Raw genomic sequence first — 22,081 nt, forward strand, 5'->3', positions numbered from 1 at the left:
GAGACGGAGTCTCGCTCTGTTGAGCATGCTGGAGTGCAATGGCGCCATCTTAGCTCATCACAACATCTGCCTCCTAGGTTCAAGCAATTCTCCTGTCTCAGCCTCCCAAGTAGCTGGGATTACAGGTGCCCACCACCACGCACAGATAATTTTTGTATTTTTTAGTAGAGACAGGGTTTTATTATTTGGCCAGGCTTGTCTCGTCCTGACTTCAAGTGATCTGCCTGCCTCAGCCTCCCAGAGTGCTGGATTACAGGCATGAGTCACTGTTTCCAGCTGCCTGGCCTATTTTTTATTTTTAAGAGACAGGGTCTTGCTCTGTCACCCAGGCTAGAGTGCAGTGGTGTGATCATAGCTTACTGCAGCCTTGAACTCCTGGGCTCAAGTGATCCTCCTGCCTCAGTCTCCTGAGTAGCTGGGACTACAGGCATGTACCACCATACCTGGCTAATATAAAATATTTCCTGTAGTGGCTGGGCATGGTGGCTCACACCTGTAATCCCGGCACTTTGGGAGGCCAAGGCTGGTGGATCACTTGAGGCCAGGAGTTTGAGACTAAACTGGCCAACGTGGCGAAACCTCATCACTACTAAAAATACAAATTAGCTGGTAATGGTATTTCACATCTGTAATCCTAGCTACTTGGGAAGCTGAGGCTCGAGAATTGCTTGAACCCAGGAGGCAGAGGTAGCAGTGAGCCGAGATTGTGCCACTGCACTCTATCCTGGGCGACAGAGCAAGACTCTGTCTCGAAAATAAAAAAGAAAAATTTCTGTAGAGACTGGATCTTGCTGGGTTGCCCGGGCGGTCTCGGACTCCTGGCCTCAAGCAGTCATCCTGCCTTAGACTTCCAGTGCTGGGATTACAGGTATGAGCCACAGTGCCCTACTGACAATTATTTCATGTTTTGAATTGAAATCTAATTGAGTCTTCTCATAAATTTAATTTTAAAAATTTATTTATGTTTGAGACGGAGTCCCACTCTGTCACCCAGCTTGGAGTGCAGTGGCATGATCTCAGCTCACTGCAACCTCCACCTCATGGGTTTAAGCGATTCTCCTGCTTTGGCTTCCCAAGTAGCTGGGATTACAGGCATGTGCCACCACACCTGGTAATTTTTGTGTTTTTAGTAGAGACAGGGTTTCACCATGTTGGCCAGGCTGGTCTTGAATTCCTGACCTCAGGTGATCCTCCCGCCTTAGCCTCCCAAAGTGTTGGGATTACAGATGTGAACCACTGTACCCAGCCTAATTTTAGACAAGTACCCTGGAACTATACAGAATAAATATAATACATCTTCCATATGCCAACTTGTGAACCTTTGAAGACAGTCTTTCTAAGACATATTTGGAGTTTATCCTAATTCTAAACTTGTTTTCAATTCAGATCAGTCTGCACAAAAGCAATTTCTACCTCTCTCTACTTTGTAAATGCAGCCTTACAAATCTGTGCTTCACTTCTTATGATTATTTAGATACAAAGTAAGTAGGCTTTCCCTTCCTCCTTGAAGAATGAATGGATGGTGAGCTAAGTCTTTACAATTGCCTATGAGTTTGGAGGGTTTGCAGTCTACCACTCTTGTAATCATTGGAAGGTCAGGCTGCTGCCCTGCTGCATACTCCATCAGAGCTCACAAAATGGCTGGAAGTTTATCCGGGCACTTGACAAACTGCATTTACTTCATCAGGCCACTAGGTGATGAACAACTCACAAACCCAGACTGCTAGGGACTGTTGTGTACAGGACAGTTTCTGTTTATACTTGGAAGGGCCATTTGAAGTCATCTGGTCCAAACTCATTAAAAGGTTTTTGTTGGGGAGGGGAAACATATGTTTCTTATATAGTTTGTCTTTCCTGGCTTTGTTAAAATTAAATATTAATTGCCTAGGACTTTTTTTTTTTTTTTTTTTTTTTTTTCAGTTTCACTCTGTCACCCAGGCTGGAGTGCAGTGGGCAATCTTAACTCACTGCAACCTCCGCCTCTGGGATTCAAGTGATTTTCTTGCCTCAGCCTCCCGAGTAGCTGGGACTACAGGAATGTGCCACTGCAACCAGCTAATTTTTGTATTTTCTTTTAATAGAGACAGGGTTTCACCATGTTGGCCAGGCTGGTCTTGAACTACTGACCTCATGATCCGCCTGTCTCGGCCTCCGAAAGTACTGGGATTATAGGTGTAAGCCAACGTTCCTGGCCAACTAGGACATTTCTTTGAGTGATTTTCTTAGAATTGGGGGATGGGTGGTACTTTAAAAGTCTTATGTGTCTCATTTCTTTTTAATCTTCATCTATGAATGATGTTGTGGTTAGGTTTAGAATTCTTGGAATACTAGTCCTAGTCTCAACAGAGTCTAAGTAGCTTTCCACTGTCTTGAGTTTCTTGTGATACAGATGAGAAGTTCAATGGGATTTTTTTCTTTGTAAGTAATAATCTATTCTCTCTTTCTGGAAGTTTGTGAATTTTTGTTTATTCTTAGAGTTTCCTATGGTATGCTTAGATATCTGTCTTTTTTTTTTTTTTTTTGAGACAGAGTTTCGCTGTTGTTGCTCAGTCTGGAGTGCAGTGGCATGATCCCAGCTCACTGCAACCTCTGCCTCCTGGTTCAAACAATCCTTCTGCCTCAGCCTCCCAAGTAGCTGGGATTGTAGACCTGGGCTACCACACCCAGCTTTTTTGTATTTTTAGTAGAGATGGGGTTTTGCCATGTTGGCTAGGCTGAAGTGTGTGTTTTTTTTTTTTTTTTTGTTGAGATGGAGTCTCTCTCTGTTACCCAGGCTGGATTGTAATGGCACGATCTTGGCTTACTGCAACTTCCACCTCCCGGGTTCAAGAGATTCTCGTACCTCAGCCTCCTGAGTAGCTGGAATTACAGGCATGCACCACCACACCCTGCTAATTTTTGTATTTTTAGTAGAGACAGAGTTTCACTATGTTGGTCAGACTGGTCTTGAACTTCTGACCCCGTGATCTGCCTGCCTCAGCCTCCCAGAGTGCTGGGATTACAGGCGTGAGCCACTGCGCCCGGCTTTGTAAGTCTTTTTAAAATAAACCTTGTTGGCACTTGATGAACGTTTTAGACTTAAACACTTAAAAGTCTTTTCTCAGTTTAAGGTGTTTTATTGCTTCCCCTTCTTCTGTTTTCAACCTCTTTACTTTTAGACGAGGAAATTGAAACTGAGCTCAAAAAGGTGAAGTGACTTGTCCAAGGTCATATAGCTAGTTAACAGATGAACCTCAAGCAAATGGCCTGGCTCCTTTGATGAACTAGACATTTATGTATTGAATATTGCTCCAGTGAGAGGGCCATTATGAACAACTTAGAAACTTTTTAGTGAGACAGGAATTTTGCCAAGGCTTTGTGGGGAGATGAAGAAGGAAGAGGGGATAAAATTCATTATTTGTGGCTCATATGAAGGGCTAAAGAAGTCGCAGGTCCCCTGTATCCCAGTTACTGGAGCTATTGCAAAGCTTCAAAACGTAATAAAACCAGGAAGTTGCTAGAGCACTTGGAGAATTAGATTTTTAGCCGTCAGTAGTTGGATAAATGTGGTCATGCCCTATTGTAACTATCAGAAAACATATAAATGGCTTCTGAAGGCTTGGAGACAGACATCATAAACCATGTCTTATCAGTAGTCTGGTTTCTGTTTTGAGTTCCAACCTGGGATACTTCTGGGAACCACCTGTTCCTAGCTTTGTTGATCTTTGGATTTCCCCAGCTCTTCAGTCCCTTTCAGTTTTGAAATGAAACCTACCCCAGAGGGCGAGGTCAGGTACCAAGAGGACTTTGACAGCTCACCTTGGGTTTTTTTTTTCCCAGAGCAATCTAGTATGTGACTCTGTGAGGTGTGAGGCTCAACAGGCTGTGATATAGATTAATTGATGGTGAATCAGCTGTTGGGTAAGGCCTGGGCTGTGTCATTTTTGGGTAATCAGGAAAACATGACCAAATACATTGTCTTTTGCCTACAGAAAGTTGAAACTTAAGGGTGCAATCACCAGAGAGCTGCCTATGATCTCTGCCTTTGGTTTACTGACAAAGGAAAGGCTTTAATTTGTCTTCATCTCTCCTGATTTGTAGATCCTCCCTACCTCCTTTCTATTCACATCTCTAGCTTCCTGCTGCTGCTCCAGCTACTAAACCTTTATGTAATGTGCCTTTGGAATTGCTGCTTTGGAAGTGACTCTTCTAGATACTCCTAGAAACCCCCATCCTCCAAACAGACTCTCAGAATGCAGCTGGCCTCCTCCTTTTCCTGTAAACCTAGTTTCCATCAGATTGCAGCACTTTTCTTGGAATCTTTACAAGTGAAACTAGCTTTTTCTTCAACCCACCCCTTACCACTTCACCCCTGACTTTGCCTGACTCTCCCCTAGCCCCATTCCTCAGCATTTCAGAGCTGCTTCCAGACCACCAGATACTTTCAGATACCTTTTTCTCTGAAATTTCTGCTGGCCAGCAAGGCCAGTTGATCGCTATCCTTGAAGCTGGCATCTATACCCATTTCCCCTTGGTGTCTGATCTCCCCTCTTGGGGCTATAGCCCAGGCTCAGGGATTGGTGGCCTGGGCTTGCCTGGAGCCAAGGATTTGGGATAGAGTATGGAATTAGGGGGCTTGGTGTTGACATTTCACAGGTAGTCAGATGAGAAGCCAGAGTATGTGAACATCAAGGCCAGTGGAGGATGGGAAGGACAGAGAATTTAGTATCTGAAGCAAAAGATGTCCTTTGTAATCTCCCTCTTCTGCCCATTCTTTTTGAAAAATTATTTAATTTACAGAGAATATAATAAATGATTTTTTTTTTTTTTTTGATTGCAGGTTCGCTCTTGTTGCCCAGTCTGGAGTGCAATGGCATGATCTCAGCTCACCGTAACCTCTGCCTCCTGGGTTCAAGCAATTCTCCTACCTCAGCCTCCCAAGTAACTGGGATTATAGGCATGTGCCACCACACCCGGCTAATTTTCTATTTTTAGTATAGATGGGGTTTCTCCATGTTGCTCAGGCTAGTCTCGAACTCCTGACCTCAAGTGATCCATCTGCCTTGCCTCCCAAAGTGCTGGGATTACAGGTGTGAAGATTTTTAAAAAGTATTAAAACATTGTAGATCATATTTTGACTATTTCTGTCTCCCCATTTCAGTTATTTCTGTATTTAGAGGTGATTTGTTGGTGGTTTGGAATGTACCTGCCATACTTTTTTTCTGTGTGTTTGCTTATGTATGTATGAACTCAGAAAAAATTTAAAGTGTTATTTTTGTTTTATTTATTTCATTATGCAAATGATATAACATTTTATGTAACATTCTGGTATTTTCTTCCTTGATTTAATAACATACTTTGACAGTATTCCATGTTAGTACATAAAAGCATATCTTATCCTTTATAGAATAGATATGCTATATTTTATTTGGCTATTTTTCTATTGAGACATTAAGGTATTTCCAGTTTTTGGGTGATCTTTGGTAGCTTCAGTTTGCCATCTACACATGGATGGTTTCCAAATCTCTAGCCCAGATCTCTAGACCTGGTTATCCAACTGCTTGCGACTCTGCTGAGATGTCTTGCAGCCCCCAGCTTTTTCTACTTGCTCCTTCTCCGGTGCTCATACACATTATAGACAGCATGCAGTAATGATTAATTATTCCCCAAACTCAGTAGTGATTAATTATTCCTTCCTTCCATTCCCACATCTGACAACCAGTCAATCAGTAGGACTTGCCCTCCCTACCTCCTCAATATTTGTTGAATCTAGTCACTTTCTCTCTCCATTGCTACTACTTTGTACCTTAGTTTTTAAATTTGTGAAAGAGTATTTGTGAGGATTAAGTGAATTAAAATATGTAAAATGCTTAGAATAATAGATTGGTACCTACTAATTGGTATATGAATGTTGTTACTGTTATTATCTTAATTTACATAATCCATTATCATCTCTGCTTCCAGTCTTAATTTTATTCACCCCTACCTCCATTCCATTCTCCTCACTACAGCCAGAGTGATCTTTATAAAATGGAAGAATAGGCCAGGTGTGGTGTCTCATGCCAGTAATCCCAGCACTTTGGGAGGCTGAGGTTGAGCCCAGGAGTGCAAGGCAACATGGTGAGACCCTGTCTCTACAGAAAATAAAAAATTAGCCAAGTGTGGTGCTGTTGCACACCTGTGGTTCCAGCTACTTGGGAGGCTGAGGTGGGAGGATTACTTGAGCTTGGGCAAAGGTGGAAGTTGCAATGAGCTGTGATGATGCTACTGCACTCTAGCCTTGGTGACAGAGTGAGACCTTGTTTCAAAAAAATAAAATAAAATGTAAGAATGATTGCTTAAATGATTCCCCTGCTTAAAATGATGTCAGTGAGGCTGGGCGAGGTGGCTCACGCCTGTAATCCCAGCACTTTGGGAGGCCGAGGCGGATGGATCATCTGAGGTCGGGAGTTGAAGACCAGCTTGGCCAACATGGTGAAACTTCATCTCTACTAAAAATATAAAAAATTAGCTGGGCGTGGTGGCAGGTGCCTGTAATTCCAGCTACTTGGGAGGCTAAGGCAGGAGAATCGCTTGAACCTGGGAGGTAGGGGTTGCAGTGAGCCAAGATTGCACCTTTGCACTCCAGCCTGGGCGACAAGAATGAAACTCTTGTCTTAAAAAAAAAAATGTCAGTGATACTTCCATTTAACTACTTTGTTTTTTGGAGACAGAATCTTGCTCTATCTCCTGGGCTAGAGTACAGTACTGTGATGTCAGCTCACTGCAACCTCTGTCTCCTGGGTTCAAGCAATTCTCTTGCCGTGCCTTTCAAAGTGCTGGGATTACAGTGTGCCACCACGCCCGGCTAATTTTGTATATTTAGTAGAGATGGGCTTTCACCATGTTGGTCAGGCTGGTCACGAACTCATAGTCTCAAGTGATCCACCCACCTCAGCTTCCTGAAATGCTGGGATTACAGACGTAAGCCACTGTGCCCAGCCTCCACTTAGCTTTTAATGACTTTTTAAAAATTGAGATACCTGATTTTTCTTTTGTTTCCTTTTTTAATTTTTTTTTAGAGTCAAAAGTCTAGGTCTGTCACCCAGGCTGTAGTGCAGTGGTGTGATCATAACCCACTATACCCTTCTGGGCTCAAGGGATTTTCCTGCCTCACCCTCCCCAGTAGCTGGGACTAAAGGCATGCACCACCATACCTGGCTAATTAAAAAAAATTTTTTTTTGTACAAACTAGGTCTCACAGCTGGTCTCAGTGCCACCACACCCTGCCTCTGCTTTCTTTTCTTTTTTTTTTCTTTTGAGACAGAGTCTTGCTCTGTCTCCCAGGCTGGAATGCAGTGGCATGATCTCAGCTCACTACAACGTCTGCCTCCTGGGTTCAAGCAACTCCCTGCCTCAGCCTCCTGAGTAGCTGAGATTACAGGCATGTGCCACCATGCCTGGCTAATTTTTGTATTTTTAGTAGAGACGGGGTTTCACCATCTTGGCCAGGCTGGTCTTGAACTTCTGACCTCGTGATCCACCTGCCTCAGCCTCCCAAAGTGCTGGGATTACAGGCATGAGCCATGGGGCCCACCCCCTGCCCCTGCTTTTAAATGTCATCTCTTCAGACAGGTCTTCCCTCACTATCTAATGATTTGAAAGTGTCTACTCATTTGCTTTTATTACAACACCTTATTTTAATTCTTTGATCTCACTTATCAATATCCGATAATTTTCTGGTTTACTTATATTTGTTTATAGTCTTCTCCAATTAGAAGAGAATAGGGGTATTGTCTGGTTGTGTTTTTTTGTTTTGTTTTGTTTTTGTGTTTTTGAGGTGGAATCTCGCTCTGCTGCCCAGGCTGGAGTGCAGGGGTGCAATCTTGGCTTACTGCAACCTCTGTCTCCCAAATTCAAGCGATTCTTGTGCATCAGCCTCTGCAGTAACTGGGATTACAGGCGCGTGTCACCATGCCCAGCTAATTTTTGCATTTTTAGTAGGAACAAGGTTTCACCATGTTGGCTAGGCTGGTCTTGAGCTCCTGACCTCAAGTGATCTGCCTGCTTTGGCCTCCAAAGTGCTGGGATTACGGGCATGAGCCACTGTGCCTGGCTGATATTGTCTGTTTTATTCATTATTGTACTCCTAGCACCTAGGACAATATCTGACACATTATTGACGGTAACTACTTGTGAAGTGAATAGTAAAACAACTTCATTTGTTTTTTGAGGCCCTTTTGGCCTCTCTGGCATCATCTGCATCAGTCCCCTATCTTGACCTTCCCATCTTCCAGCTTATGACATCTCTTTAGATGTGTTTTCTTGCTGTAGGGCCTTTGTATGTGCTCTTAACTGTGCCTAGAACACCCTTCCTCACATGCCCTGCCACTGCCTGGATATCTCCTATTCATCATTCAAGTTACAACAGCTTAAGTATGACTTCACCTGGTTAGCCTCAATCCTGAAGCTCTGCATGCATTGCCATTAATTGTCATATGTATTGTAATTATTTTCTTGTCTGTGTCCTTCACTAGACTGTAAGTTATGTGGTGCAAAAGCTTATGTTGTGCTTACTGTGAATTTCTAGTCAAAGCTTAGCAGCATCTAGAAGGATCTTTGAGGTGGGGCACTAGGGAGGGGGATAGAGTATTGGGGGCAGCACCTGAGGTCCAGGAAGGTGTACTTTAGGATGTCAAGGTGAGGTTTAAACGGTGGCCCTTGGTTCACTGTTATTCTTTCTATTTCATCCATCTTTGGTGATTCCTGTGTTTGCCTGGAAGAACCATCTAAAATACTTGAGTCATATCCATGAAACCAGGGTATGCCTGACACAAAGACTTGCTCATGAAGCGGGGGTGTGTGTCCTGAGGATAAAGGTTAAGAATCAGGGTAAGCATATTATTAGCTTCAGGTAGTTGAGGGCAGAATAACTGATAGTGGAGTAGAATTCTAAGCAAAGAAATAAGCAAAATGTCTGAAGGATAAGATGAGGCAAGGCTGAAGCAGGAAGCTAAATCATTAAGTCATAAGCCTGGAGCATCTGGATAGTGAGTAGAATGTAAAAAGGAATAGGGCAAACAGTTCAGGATTAGGGTCGTAAATAATCTTGGGGATTTCTTAAATCATCTTCTAGCATTCTTACCTCTTTAGTTTGGAACCAGCTTTTGGATTATAGAAAGGATCAGATAGTTGACATACAAGGATTTCAGTAAGATATATATTACTTTCTTTGTATTTTATGGACTCTTTACTTTAAAATCCTCAGAAATCCTACCTTAACTTTTCCTCCACCTCAATTTCTGCTGCCAAGAGCCTGTCATCCGTTCTTTTAAATATATCAGGTTTGCCAGGCGTGGCCACTCACGCCTGTAATCCCAGCACTTTGGGAGGCTGAGGCAGGGGGATCACGAGGTTGGGAGTTCGAGACCAGCTTGGCCAACATGACAAAACCCCGTCTCTACTAAAAATACAAAAATTAACTGGGCGTGGTGGTAGGCGCTTGTAATCTCAGCTACTCAGGAGACTGAGGCAGGAGAATCATTTTAACCTGGGAGGCGGAGGTTACAGTGAGCTGAGATCGTGCCATTGCACTCCCGACTGGGCAACAGAGCATGACTCTGTCTTAAAAAATAAAAAACAAACAAATAAATATATCAGGTTCAGTTCCCTTATTTTTATTTTTATTTTTATTTATTTATTTTTTTGGGATGGAGTTTCGCTCTTGTTACCCAGGCTGGAGTGCAATGGCGCAATCTCGGCTCACCACAACCTCTGCCTCCTGGGTTCAGGCAATTCTCCTGCCTCAGCCTCCTGAGTAGCGGGGATTACAGGCACGCGTCACCATGCCCAGCTAATTTTTTGTATTTTTAGTAGAGACGGGGTTTCACCGTGTTGACCAGGATGGTCTCGATCTCTTGACCTTGTGATCCACCCGCCTCGGCCTCCCAAAGTGCTGGGATTACAGGCTTGAGCCACCGCGCCCAGCCCAGTTCCCTTATTTTTTAAACAAGTTGTGTATACAGGAGCCTGCAACAGTCTTGGAGCGCCCTTCAGATAGGGTGAAGGGAGAGTGAGCTCTCTTCAGACTATCTCCTTCCACTGAACCAGCTGTGTAGGAGCTGGCTGCAGCACCTTGGAAGTTCAGGACTCTGTTCAACATGAATCTGTGGAATTTCTCTCCGAATTTTGGGGAATGAGTATTCTGTATAGTATGGGACTCTGTCAGTGAGGCATAGTAAAAAGTAGTGGAAGACTGGCTGGACATGCATGAATAGTGGGATCTGAAGGTATGTAGGAGTGGGCATCAAAGTTTTTTTGACCTGGCTCTTAAATTTTGACAGGGTTTGGGGGCACTGATGTGCCAAATAGAGAATCTCAAGGAGTAGTGCTAGTCCCTGGCCCTTAGAGGTGTCTTTGTATGTAGCTTGGAGCTCTTTTGCAGACTGATGGGGATTCATGAAGATAGAATACTTACTAAAGAGGAGTGTGTTCCTCTTGAAGATTGGATAGAGTGGTTATTTGCACAGACTGGGCAGTCTGTGGCCTGGTATCTAGTCTCTGTGAGGTGAGGCACCTGCATTCCCTTCCTAGGGCTGTGCTGGGAAAACCAGCTTAAGAGAACTGGAGGTCATGATCATTGTTAGTGATTTCCCTAAGACTGCTCACTGTCTTTGCTTGCTCGCTCTGTTCTCTTAAGTCACGTGCTGTAATGTCCTGCCTTCTATTTTCTGCTTTGGGACCTTCAAATTCCATAATTCATTCAGACGTCTCTTTCTAGAGACAAGGTCTCACTATGTTGCCCAAGCTGGAATGTAGTGGCTGTTCATAGGCATGATCATAGCACACTACAGCCTTGAACTTTAGCTCAAATGATCTTCCTGTCTCAGTCTTCCAAGTAGCTAGGATATAGGTATGTGCCATCATATCTAGACTGCTCTGTCTAGATTACTTACCCAATGCCCAGCTTCACTCTGGCTTTACATAGTACTGTAATTATGACATTGACAGCCAGCTTCAAGTAAAGGCCTTTCTTCCTTAGCCCTGTTCATAGAGCTATGGTTTTGAAGTTTTAGTGCATCAGAATTACCCATGAGGGTGAGGGAAGGGGTGCTGGATACTTGTTTAAAATGCAGATTCCTGGTGTCAACTGCTAGATACTCTAATTCACTAGGTATGGGATGGTAACCAGGAATCTGCAGTTTCATCAGCCTCCCAGGTAATTCTGACACTAGTCTTCATCTCCAGACCATATTTGGAAAAACTTTGACTTAAAGACCTCTGCCATTTCTCTACCCTTAAAGGGGCAGGGAAGATATTGAGTTCTTTACTTGGATCCTGAAAGCCTGTGAACTTGAGTCTTTTGCCTGTCATGCACTGGGGACAGTGGGTAACTGTCTCTGTGTATGGGCACCTATTTTCTTGTTACCATAGTAGGAGCAGAGCCCAGATTAGATGGAAGGGCTTATGATTCCCCAAGGCAGGTTAGTGACTTTGGGGTTTACAGGGATCTTTTTCTTGGATTAAAAAAGCAGGCCTGAATGTAGACCTGAGGACTGCTAATCAGTCACACTTCAGACCTGTCTCTGGAGTTTTTCTCATCACCATATACCTTAATCCTGTCCTAGTATAGGCCTTCCTCATTTGGTCTCCACATTGTCCTAATTCCCCATTGTGACCATTCTCCATGATTTTTTCACTCATCCCACAAAAGAACCTGATCTTTTCTTTCTCCTCTTAAAATTCTCTATTGCATTCCTATTACTTAGACAATCAAGTCATGATGTCTTAGGTTGGTATAAAGTCTTGCACAGTTTGGCCCAAATTGTGGCCTGAAAGGCCCTGCAATATCTGGTCCCTGCGTGTTTGTCAAGTCTCATTCCAGGCTCCTCCTTCTCTACTGCTGGCACCTTCATCTGCTCATAGTTCATTGACCCCTTCTCCAATGGTTTCTGGCCTTAGGTCCTTTGCAGTGCTGTATAGCCTCTGCCTGGAACACTCTTTAATTTTATTTTATTTTATTTTTATTTGAGACAGAGTCTTGCTCTGTTGCCCAAGCTGGAGTGCAGTGGTGTTATCTTGGCTCACTGCAACCTCTGCCCCCTGGGTTTAAGCAATTTTCCTGCCTCAGCCTCCTGAGTAGCTGGGACTACAAGTGTATGCCACCACGCCTGGCTAATTTTTATATTTTTAGTAAAGATGGGGTTTCACTATGTTGGCCAGGCTGGTCTTGAACTCCCGACCTCAGGTGATCTTCCTGCCTTGGCCTCCCCAAGTGCTGGGATTACAGGTGTGAGCCAGCACACCTGGCCTGTGGAACACTCTTTACTGTGCTTTTTGCCTCAATTAACTATCCATTGCCTCTTTTTTTGTTTTTTTTTTGAGATGCAGTGGTCCAGCCTGGAGTGCAGCAGCACAGTCTCGGCTCACTACAACCTCCGCTTCCCGGGTTCAAGCGATTCTCCTGTCTTAGCCTCTCAGTTAGCTGGAATTACAGGTACCCGCCACCACGCCTGGCTAATTTTGTATTTTTTTTTTAGTAGAGTTGGGGTTTCACCATGTTGGTCAGGCTAGTCTCAAACTCCTGACCTCAAGTGATCCATCCACTTCAGCCTTCCAAAGTGCTGGGATTACAGGTGTGAGCCACTGTGCCAGCAGCTCTGCTCTTTGCATATACTGTTGCCTCTGTGAGAAACATCCTCTCTCTTGTCAATTTGGCAGATTCCTTCTTGTTCGTTACTACTTCCTTAAGTATTTCTTTGACTTCTGAGGCAGTGCTGGTTCAACAGAGGTAGCACTTTGTTCCTCTCTTATACACTTTTTTTTTTTTTTTTTTTTTTTTTTTTTTTTTTTTTTTTTTTTTTGAGACAGAACCTAACTCTTGCCCAGGCTGGAGTGCAGTGGCTCGATCTTGGCTTACTGTAACCTCTGCCACCTGGGTTCGGGCAATTCTCATGGCTCAGCCTCCCAAGTAGCTGGAATTAGAGATGTGCACCACCACACCTGACTAATTTTTGTATTTTTAGTGAAGATGGGTTTTACTATGTTGGCCAGACTGGTCTTGAACTCCTGACCTCAGGTGATCCACTTGCTTCAGCCTCCCAAAGTGCTGGGATTATAGGCATGAGCCACCATGACCGGCCTCATAGGCTTTTCAGCTGTATGTTGTGATTTCACCTGTGTAAGAGATAGATGGTAATAACTCTCTTTTACAGGTGACAACCCAGAGGCGCCAAGACAGGGGTCCCCAACCCATCTGTGGCCCATCAGGAACGGGTTGCACAGCAGGAGGTGAGTGGTGGGCGAGTGAGCAAAACTTCATCTGTATTTTTACAACCATCACTTGCATTGCTGCCTGATCCTGTCAGATCAGTGGCAGCATTAGATTCTCATAGGAGCGGGAACCTATTGTGAACTGAGCAAGTGAGGGATCTAGGTTGCATGCTCCTTGCGAGAATCTAATGCCTGATGATCTGTCACTGTCTCTTATCTCCCCAACATGGAATCATCTGATTGCAGGAAAACAAGCTCAGGGCTCCCACTGATTGTACATTATGGTGAGTTGTATAATTATTTCATTATATATCACAACATAATAATAATATAAATAAAGTGCACAGTAAATGTAATGTACTTGAATCATCCTGAAACCATTCCCTCCCCTCTGTCCATGGAAAAATTGTCTTCCATGAAACTGGTCCTTGATGCCAAAAAGGTTGGGGACGGCTGCTCTAACAGATTAATTAACTTGGAAATGGCAGAACTCATATTTGAACCCTGATGTATAGAAGAGCCCTCATTTCTACCTCACTATGCTCCCTCTAAGAAAACCAATCAGTGTGTATACCTATGTAACAAACCTGCACGTTCTGCACATGTATCCCAGAACTTAAAGTATAATAATAATAGTAATAAAATAAATTCAATTTACCATAAAAAAAAAAAAAAAAAAACAGCAGACTGAAAGACACTGAGGTGAAAGAGTGCTTTTAAAAAAATTAGTTAGGTAATAAAACTTAAAGGTCGGGTATAGTGGCTCATTCCTGTAATCCCAGCAGTTTGGGAGGCTGAGGTGGGTGTATCACCTGAGATCAGGAGTTCGAGACTAGCCTGGCCAACGTAGTGAAACCCCATCTCTACTAAAAATACAAAAAATTAGCTGGGCATGGTGGCGGGTTCTTGTAATCCCAGCTACTCAGGAGGCTGAGGCAGGAGAATTGCTTGAACCCAGGAGGTGGAGATTGCAGTGAGCCAAGATCGCACCATTGCATTCCAGTCTGGGTGACAGTGCGAGACTCCGTCGCAAACAAAAAATAAAAAACAAAAAAAACTTAAAAAAAATATTTCCTCAGAGCCCAGGCACAGTAGCTCACGCCTGTAATCCCAGCACTTTGGGAGGCTGAGGCAGGTGATCACTTGAGGCCAGGAGTTCCAGACCCGCCTGGCCCACATGGCAAAACACTTGTCTCTACAAAAAATACAAAAATTAGCTGGGTGCAGTGGCACACACCTGTAGTCCCAGCTACTTGGGAGGCTGAGGCAGGAGAACTGCTTGAACCTGGGAAGTGGAGGTTAACTCTAGCCTGGGTGACAGAGTGAGACTCTGTCTCAAAAAAAAAAATTTCCTCAGAGTTCAATACAGTAAAATGAATACTTTTCACAAGCCATTAATAAAGACAGCAGAATTATAAAAGGTGACCATAGCATTGAGAGGATGATGTGTATTTCATGTATTTCCTTGATCATATCCGTGATTCCTTGTGGTACCGGTAAAGCCAACACATACAGCCTAGTAGAAATGAGTTTGGCTGGGCACGTTGGCTCCTGCCTGTAATCCCAGCTCTTTGGGACTCAGAGACAGCCGAGGTTGCACTACTATACTCCAGCCTGGGTGACAGCGTGAGACCTGTCTCTAAAAAAGAATGAGCTGAGGTGAAATGTTATTTCAAGTCAAAGCAAAGAAAACATCAATCATTAAGTTTCTTGTAGGATATATAAAGAGTGAAATCTGAACTTTTTTTTTTTTTTGAGTCAGGGTCTAGCTATCACTGTCACTCAGGCTGGAGTGCAGTGGTGCAATCTCCACTTACTGCAGTTTCAACCTCCCAAGCTCCTGCCATCCTCCCACGTCAGTCTCCCATGTAGCTAGGACTGCAGACTTGTGCCACTATGCCTGGCTAATTTCTGTTTATTTTTTTGCAGAGATGGGGTCTCACTGTGTTGCCCAAATTGGTCTCTAAGTGGTCTCAAGCAGTACTCTCGCCTCGGCCTCTGAAAGTGCTGGGATTATAGGCATGAGCCACCATGCTTGGCCTGAATGTATTTGTTTAGGGAAAAGCTATGCAAAATTGATGTGCAAAGCCCTTAATATGTTTTACTTTAAAAATACATTTTATTGGCTGGGTGAGGTGGCTCATAATCCCAGCACTTTGGGAGGCTGAGGTGGGCGAATCACCTGAGGTCAGGAGTTTGAGACCAGCCTGGCCAACATGGTAAAATCCTGTCTCTACTAAAAATACAATTAGCTGGACCTGGTGGTGCATACCTGTAATCCCAGCTACTTGGGAGGCTGAGGCAGGAGAATTGTTGAAACCCAGGAAACAGAAGTTGTAGGGAGCCGAAATACCCCACTGCACTACAGCCTGGGCAAGAGAGAACTTATCCCCCTGCTCCCCAAAACAACAACAGCAGCAACAACAACAAAAAGTAATGGATGGTTGGATGCAGGAAAAGAAAAATGTCACAGGTATATACAAACACACTGATATGTTTGGAACAATCTCCAAAATCTGTAATTAAGAGAAAACTAAAGAAAGGTACAGAATAGTATTTATGACTGGTGTAGTAGTGTTAGCATTTGTATAAAAAACGGGGAGAAACTGTGTACTTGTTATATACCCATACTATTTCTGAACGTTTATTTTTCTTTCTTCTTTTTTTTAATAGAGACGGGGTTTCACCATGTTGCCCAGGCTGGTCTAGAACTCGTGGACTCAAGCAATCCACCTGCCTTGGCCTCCCAAAGTGCTGGAATTATAGGCGTGAGCCACCATGCCTGGCCTTTTTACTTTTTAATATCCTACTCTGTTGCTGAATTTTTTTTTCCCAAATGAACGTTACTGTTTTATTTTTTTGAGACAGTCTTGCTCTGTTGCCCAGGCTGGAGGGCAGTGACGCAATCTTGGCTCGCCGCATCCTCCGCCTCCTAGATTCAAGTGATCTTCCTGTCTCAGCCTCCCAAGTAGATGGGATTACAGGTGCATGCCACACTGCCCAGCTAAGTTTTGTATTTTTAATAGAGGTGGGGTTGCACCATGTTAGTCAGGCTGGTCTTGAACTCCTGACCTCGTGATCTGCCTGCCTCGGCCTCCCAAAGTGCTGGGATTAAAGGTATGAGCCACCGTGCCCCACCCAAACATTACCTTTTTTTTTTTTGAAACGGAATCTCACTCTGTTGCCCATGCTGGAGTACAGTGGCTCAATCTTGTCTCACTGTATCCTTCCACCTCCTGGGTTCAAGCAACTCTCCTGCCTCAGCCTCCTGAGTAGCTGGGATCACAGGCATGTGCCACCATGCCCAGCTGATTTTTTTTTTTTTTTTTAATTTTTAGTAGAGGTAGGGTTTTGCCACGTTGGCTAGGCTGGTCTCGAACTTTTGACCTCATAATCCACCCATAATCAGCCTCCCAAAGTGGGATTACAGGCATGAGCCACCGTGGTCAGCCAGCCATTTTAAGTCTGTTTGAAATTGTGGTTAAAAAAAACCATAAGGGCCGGGCACGGTGGCTCAAGCCTGTAATCCCAGCACTTTGGGAGGCCGAGGCGGGTGGATCACGAGGTCAAGAGATCGAGACCTTCCCAGTCAACATGGTGAAACCCCGTCTCTACTAAAAATACAAAAAATTAGCTGGGCATGGTGGCACGTGCCTGTAATCCCAACTACTCAGGAGGCTGAGGCAGGAGAATTACCTGAACCCAGGAGGCGGAGGTTGCGGTGAGCCGAGATCGCGCCATTGCACTCCAGCCTGGGCAGTAAGAGCGAAACTCCGTCTCAAAAAACAAAACAAAACAAAACAAAACAAACAAACAAACAAAATAAATAAATAAATAAAAATAAAATTAAATTAAAAAAAAAAACCATAAAACTTGCCATTTTAACATTTTTAAGTCTGTGTTTTAGTAGTCTTAGGTATATGCATATTTTGTGTAACAAATCTCCAGAACTTTTTCATCTTGCAAAACTGAAATTCCATACTCATTAAGCAACAACTCTTCTTGCCCCACTCCTCCTCTCTCTCTGGTAACCACCATTCTACTTTCTGTTTCTATGAATTTGATTACTATCTCATATAGAGTCATATAGTATTTTTGTGTGTGTCAGGGGCGTATTTTACTTAGCATAATGTGTAAGGGTTCATCCATGTTGTAGCATGTGACACAGGATTCCTTTCTGGTTTAAGGCAGAATAATGTATGCATCGGCCGGGCGCAGTGGCTCACGCCTATAATCCCAGCACTTTGGGAGGCCGAGGTGGGTGGACCACGAGGTCAAGAGATCGAGACCATCCTGGCCAACATGGTGAAACCCTGTCTCTACTAAAAATACAAAAATTAGGCGGGTGTGGTGGCACACGCCTGTGGTCCCAGCTACTTGGGAGGCTAAGGAGAAAGAATTGCTTGAACCCAGGAGACAGAGGCTGCAGTGAGCTGAGATCGAGCCACTGCACTCCAGCCTGGCGACAGAGCAAGAATCCCATTTCAAAAAAAAAAAAAAAAAAAAATGTATGCATCATAGTTTAGCCATTTGTTCATCAGTACATTGCCTTTTTAAATATTTTATTTTTTTATTTTTGATTTTTTTGTAGAGACAGAGTCTTCTTGCTGTGTTGCCCAGGCTTGTCTTTGACTCCTCGCCTCAAGTGATCTTCCCATCTTGGCCTCTGAAGTGTTGGGATTATAGGCGTGTGCCGTCACACCCAACCTGATACATTTCCTTTATAAATACTGTTTTTTTTCCCCTGTATTTCTTCCATAAAAAAAAAAAAACCCAAAACAATAAAATGGGCTACATGTGCAGAACGTACATGTTTGTTACATAGGTATACATGTGCCATGGTGGTTTGCTGCACCTATTGACTCATCCTCTTAAGTTCCTTCCCCTCACCCCTGGATCCCCCAACAGCCCTGCTGTGTGTTGTTCCCCTCTCTGTGTCCATGTGTTCTCCATGTTAAACTCCCGCTTAGGAGTGAGAACATGTGGTGTTTGGTATGTTCCTGTGTTAGTTTGCTGAGGATTATGGCTTCCAGGTTCATCCATGTCCCTGCAAAGGACATGATCTCATTCCCTTTTAGTATTCCATGGTATGTATGTACCATATTTTCTTTATCCAGGCTATCATTGATAGACATTTGGATTGGCTCCATGTCTTTGCTTTTGTAAATAGTGCTGCAATAAATGTACGTGTGCATGTGTCTTTTTCTTTTTTTCTTTTTTGAGTAGAATCTCTTAATCTTTTTCTTTTTTTTTTTTTTTTTTTTTTTTTTTTTTTTTTTTTTTTTTTTTTTTTTTTTTTTTTTTTTTGAAACAAAGTTTCACTCTTGTTGCCCAGGCTGGAGTGCAGTGGCACCATCTTGGCTCGCTGCAACCTCAACCTCCTGGGTTCCAGAGATTTTCCTGCCTCAGCCTCCTGAGTAGCTGGGATTACAGGCGTGCGCCACTGCCTGGCTAATTATATATTTTTAGTAGAGGGGGGTTTCACCATGTTGACCAGTCTGGTCTCAAACTCCTGACCTCAGTTGATATGCCTTTCTTGGCCTCCCACAGTGCTAGGATTACAGGTGTCAGCCACCGTGCCTGGCCTGCATGTGTCTTTATAGTAGCATGATTTATATTCCTTTGGGTATGTACCCAGTAATGGTCTTGATCCTTGAAAAATCGCCATGTAGTCTTCCACAATGGTTGAACTAATTTATATTCCCACCAACAGTGTCAAAACATTCCTGTTTTTCCACAGCCTTGCTAGTGTCTTATTGTTTCCTGACTTTTTAATAATTGCCATTCTGACTGGTGCGAAATGGTATCTCATTGTGGTTTTTGATTTACGTTTCTCTGATGATCAGTTGTTGAGCTTTTTTTTTTTAAATTTTTAATTTTTATTAAACAAAATTTTTTTTTTTTAAAGACGGGGTTTCACCATGTTGGTTAGGCTGGTCTTGACCTCCCGAACTCAGGTGATCTGCCCGCCTTGGCCTCTAAAGTGGTTGGATTACAGGCGTGAGCCACCACTCCCAGCCTGAGCTTTTTTAAAATACAGGTATTGATCTACTTACCACCTATGCAACTTACGACCATTTGACTTTACGACCACAATCGCTAGCCACGACTGCTCCGCGTCTGTCAGCGCAAACGTTGCCCAGCTGGGCATACGACAGTGCAGACCAGCTTCCAGCAGCACTACCATCTCCGCATGCATCATTTCAACTGTACATATAGCCTACTCAACTTACGACCAAATCGTGTTACGACCGGTCCGCGGTCCCAACCGTGGTCATAAGTCAAGCACTAGCTGTATGTTTGTTGGCTGTGTAAATGTCTTCCTTTGAGAAGTGTCTGTTCACATCCTTTGCCCACTTTTTGATGGGGTTGTTTGTCTTTCTTGTAAATATGTTTACATTCCTTGTAAATTCTGGGTATAGACCTTTGTCAGATGAGCAGGTTGCAAAATTTTTTTCCTATTCTGGAGGTTGCCTGTTTGTACATCTGATGATAGTTTATTTTGCCGTGCAGAAGCTCTTTAATTTAATTAGAGATCCCATTTGTTAACTTTGGCTTTTGTTACAATTGCTTTTGGTGTTTTTGTCATGAGATCTTTGCCCATGCCTATGTCCTGAATGGTATTGCCTAGGTTTTCTTCTAGGGTTTTTATAGTTTTGGGTTTTACATTTAAGTCTTTAATCCATCTTGAGTTAATTTTTGTGTAAGGTGTAAGGAAAGGGTCCAATTTCAGTTTTCTGCATGTGGTTAGCCAGTTTTCTTAGCACCATTTACTGAATAGGAGATCCGTTCCCCATTGCTTGTTTTTGCCAGGTTTGTAGAAGATCAGATGGTTGTAGATGTGTGGTGTCATTTCTGAGGTCTCTGTTCTGCTCCGTTGGCCTATATGTCTGTCTGGTACCAGTACCATGTTGTTTTGGTTACTGTAGTTTTGTACTATAGTTTGAAGTCAGATAGTGTGATGCCTCCAGCTTTGTTCATTTTGCTTAGGATTGTCTTGGCTATATGAAGTTTTCTTTGATTCTATATGAAATAAAAATGTGGAATGCTTCATGAATTTGTGTGTCATCCTTGCTCAGGGGCCATGCCAATCTTCTCTGTATTGTTCCAATCTGTTGCCCAGGATGGAGTACAGTGGCACAATCTTGACTCATTGCAACCTCTGCCTCCTGGGTTCAAACAATTCTCCTGCCTCAGCTTCCTGAGTAGCTGGGATTACAGGTGCCCGCCGCCATGCCTGGCTGATTTTTTTGTAGAGATGAGGTTTCACCATGTTGGCCAGGCTGGTCTCAAACTCTTGACCTCGGGTGATCCGCTAGTCTCGGCCTCCCAAAGTGCTGGGATTATAGGTGTGAGCCACCTTGCCTTGCCTGAACGTTTTTTAAAAGTACTTTTTTTTTGTTTGTTTGAGACAGAGTCTCATTCTGTCACCAGGCTGGAGTGCAGTGGCCCGATCTCGGCTCACTGCAACCTCCACCTCCTGGGTTTAAGTGATTCACCTGTCTCAGCCTCTGATACAGCTGGGACTACATGTGCGCACTACTGTACCCAGCTAATTTTTGCATTTTTAGTAGAGACGGGGTTTCACCATGTTGGCCAAGATGGTTTTGATCTTTTGACCTTGTGATCCACTGGACTTGGCCTCCCAAAGTGCTGGGATTGCAGGCGTGAGCCACTGCACCCAGCCTTTAAAAGTACTTTGCTTCATTTTATAAATGTGATCCTGAAAAGTTGGGGATAAACATTTTATATATTTGTAAGTATAATACAGGGATAGTTTGAGGGGTGGTTAAATCATATCTTAGTTAACTTTAGAGCAAAGAGACTCTTTTTTGTCTTGTGAATGATCCCCAACTTTTTGTCTTGAATGTTGGTATTGGAGATTTTTCTTGAAGTCAAACATACCTCTTCTAAGAATGGAACCTTTTAAAAGGGAGCGATTTGGTTATTTGAAATTGAAGATAGCTGTGTATACCAGGACACCCCACCATTTGTCGTTACCCACTTCTCCATTTGTTTTACCAGCATCTCTTGTTTTCCTGTTCCATGCACTAGAAATCTTGGAGCCGTCTTATTTTTATAATATATACTTCCTATGTGTTGATTTTGTTTTCCCTAATAGAGTAAATTTTTGAAGGTAGGAGGCATCTCTTAATATCCTTTAGTGATGAGCATAATAAGAGATTTTAATAAATACATATTCGGCAAAGATGAGAGAGGTGGAGAGAGAAAGAAGTTTCTCTGCTGAAAAAGTGTGATTAATTTTGGTTTTTGTCTACTTCATATGGTACCCATCACCAGTGGGGAATTTCTTCCACTTGCAGACCAAGTGTGTCCTCTGCCAAAGAAATGTGATTACTTTTGGTTTTTGTCTACCTCATGTGGTACTATATCACTAGCAGGGAATTTCTTCCATTTGCAGACCAAGTATGTTGGGGACTTGAGATGTGTATATGTTGTTTCCTGCTGAAAGCCCAGGTAAGATAGCAGAAGCCAGATTGGGGCCTGAAGAATCTGACTTGATAGTATGTAGAATGACTTCTGTGATAGCCCTGAGGAGAGAATCTCAGATTTCTATCCTCTTTTAAACATCAATCCTGAATATTTAACTGTCAGCAGGGCAGCTGGACCTGAACATGCTTTAGGTTTCTTTCTTTCTTTCTTTCTTTCTTTCTTTTCTTTCTTTCTTTTCTTTCTTTTCTTTCTTTTCTTTCTCCTTCCTTCCTTCCTTCCTTCCTTCCTTCCTTCCTTCTTTCTTTTCTTTCTTTTCTTTCTTTTCTTTCTTTTCTTTCTTTTCTTTCTTTTCTTTCTTTTCTTTCTTTTCTTTCTTTTCTTTCTTTCTTTCTTTCTT

At 43.2% G+C, this 22,081-nt stretch overlaps 1 protein-coding gene and 1 pseudogene across 1 annotated transcript in view; one reads left to right on the forward strand and one right to left on the reverse strand.

Moving 5' to 3' along the window:
- The window catches only part of LOC119470119 (squamosa promoter-binding-like protein 14), a 41,248-nt gene that overhangs the window by 15,996 nt on the left and 3,171 nt on the right, over nt 1-22,081 (forward strand). The window contains exon 4 of the mRNA XM_037736104.1: nt 13,173-13,248. Coding sequence (XP_037592032.1) covers nt 13,173-13,248 — 76 coding nt within the window. The remainder of the gene's footprint in view (nt 1-13,172; nt 13,249-22,081) is intronic.
- LOC119470147 lies at nt 20,265-20,362 on the reverse strand (annotated as a pseudogene).

The sequence above is a fragment of the Cebus imitator genome, unplaced genomic scaffold (genome assembly GCF_001604975.1).
Source record: "Cebus imitator isolate Cc_AM_T3 unplaced genomic scaffold, Cebus_imitator-1.0 Scaffold23, whole genome shotgun sequence".
Classification (NCBI taxonomy): domain Eukaryota; kingdom Metazoa; phylum Chordata; class Mammalia; order Primates; family Cebidae; genus Cebus; species Cebus imitator.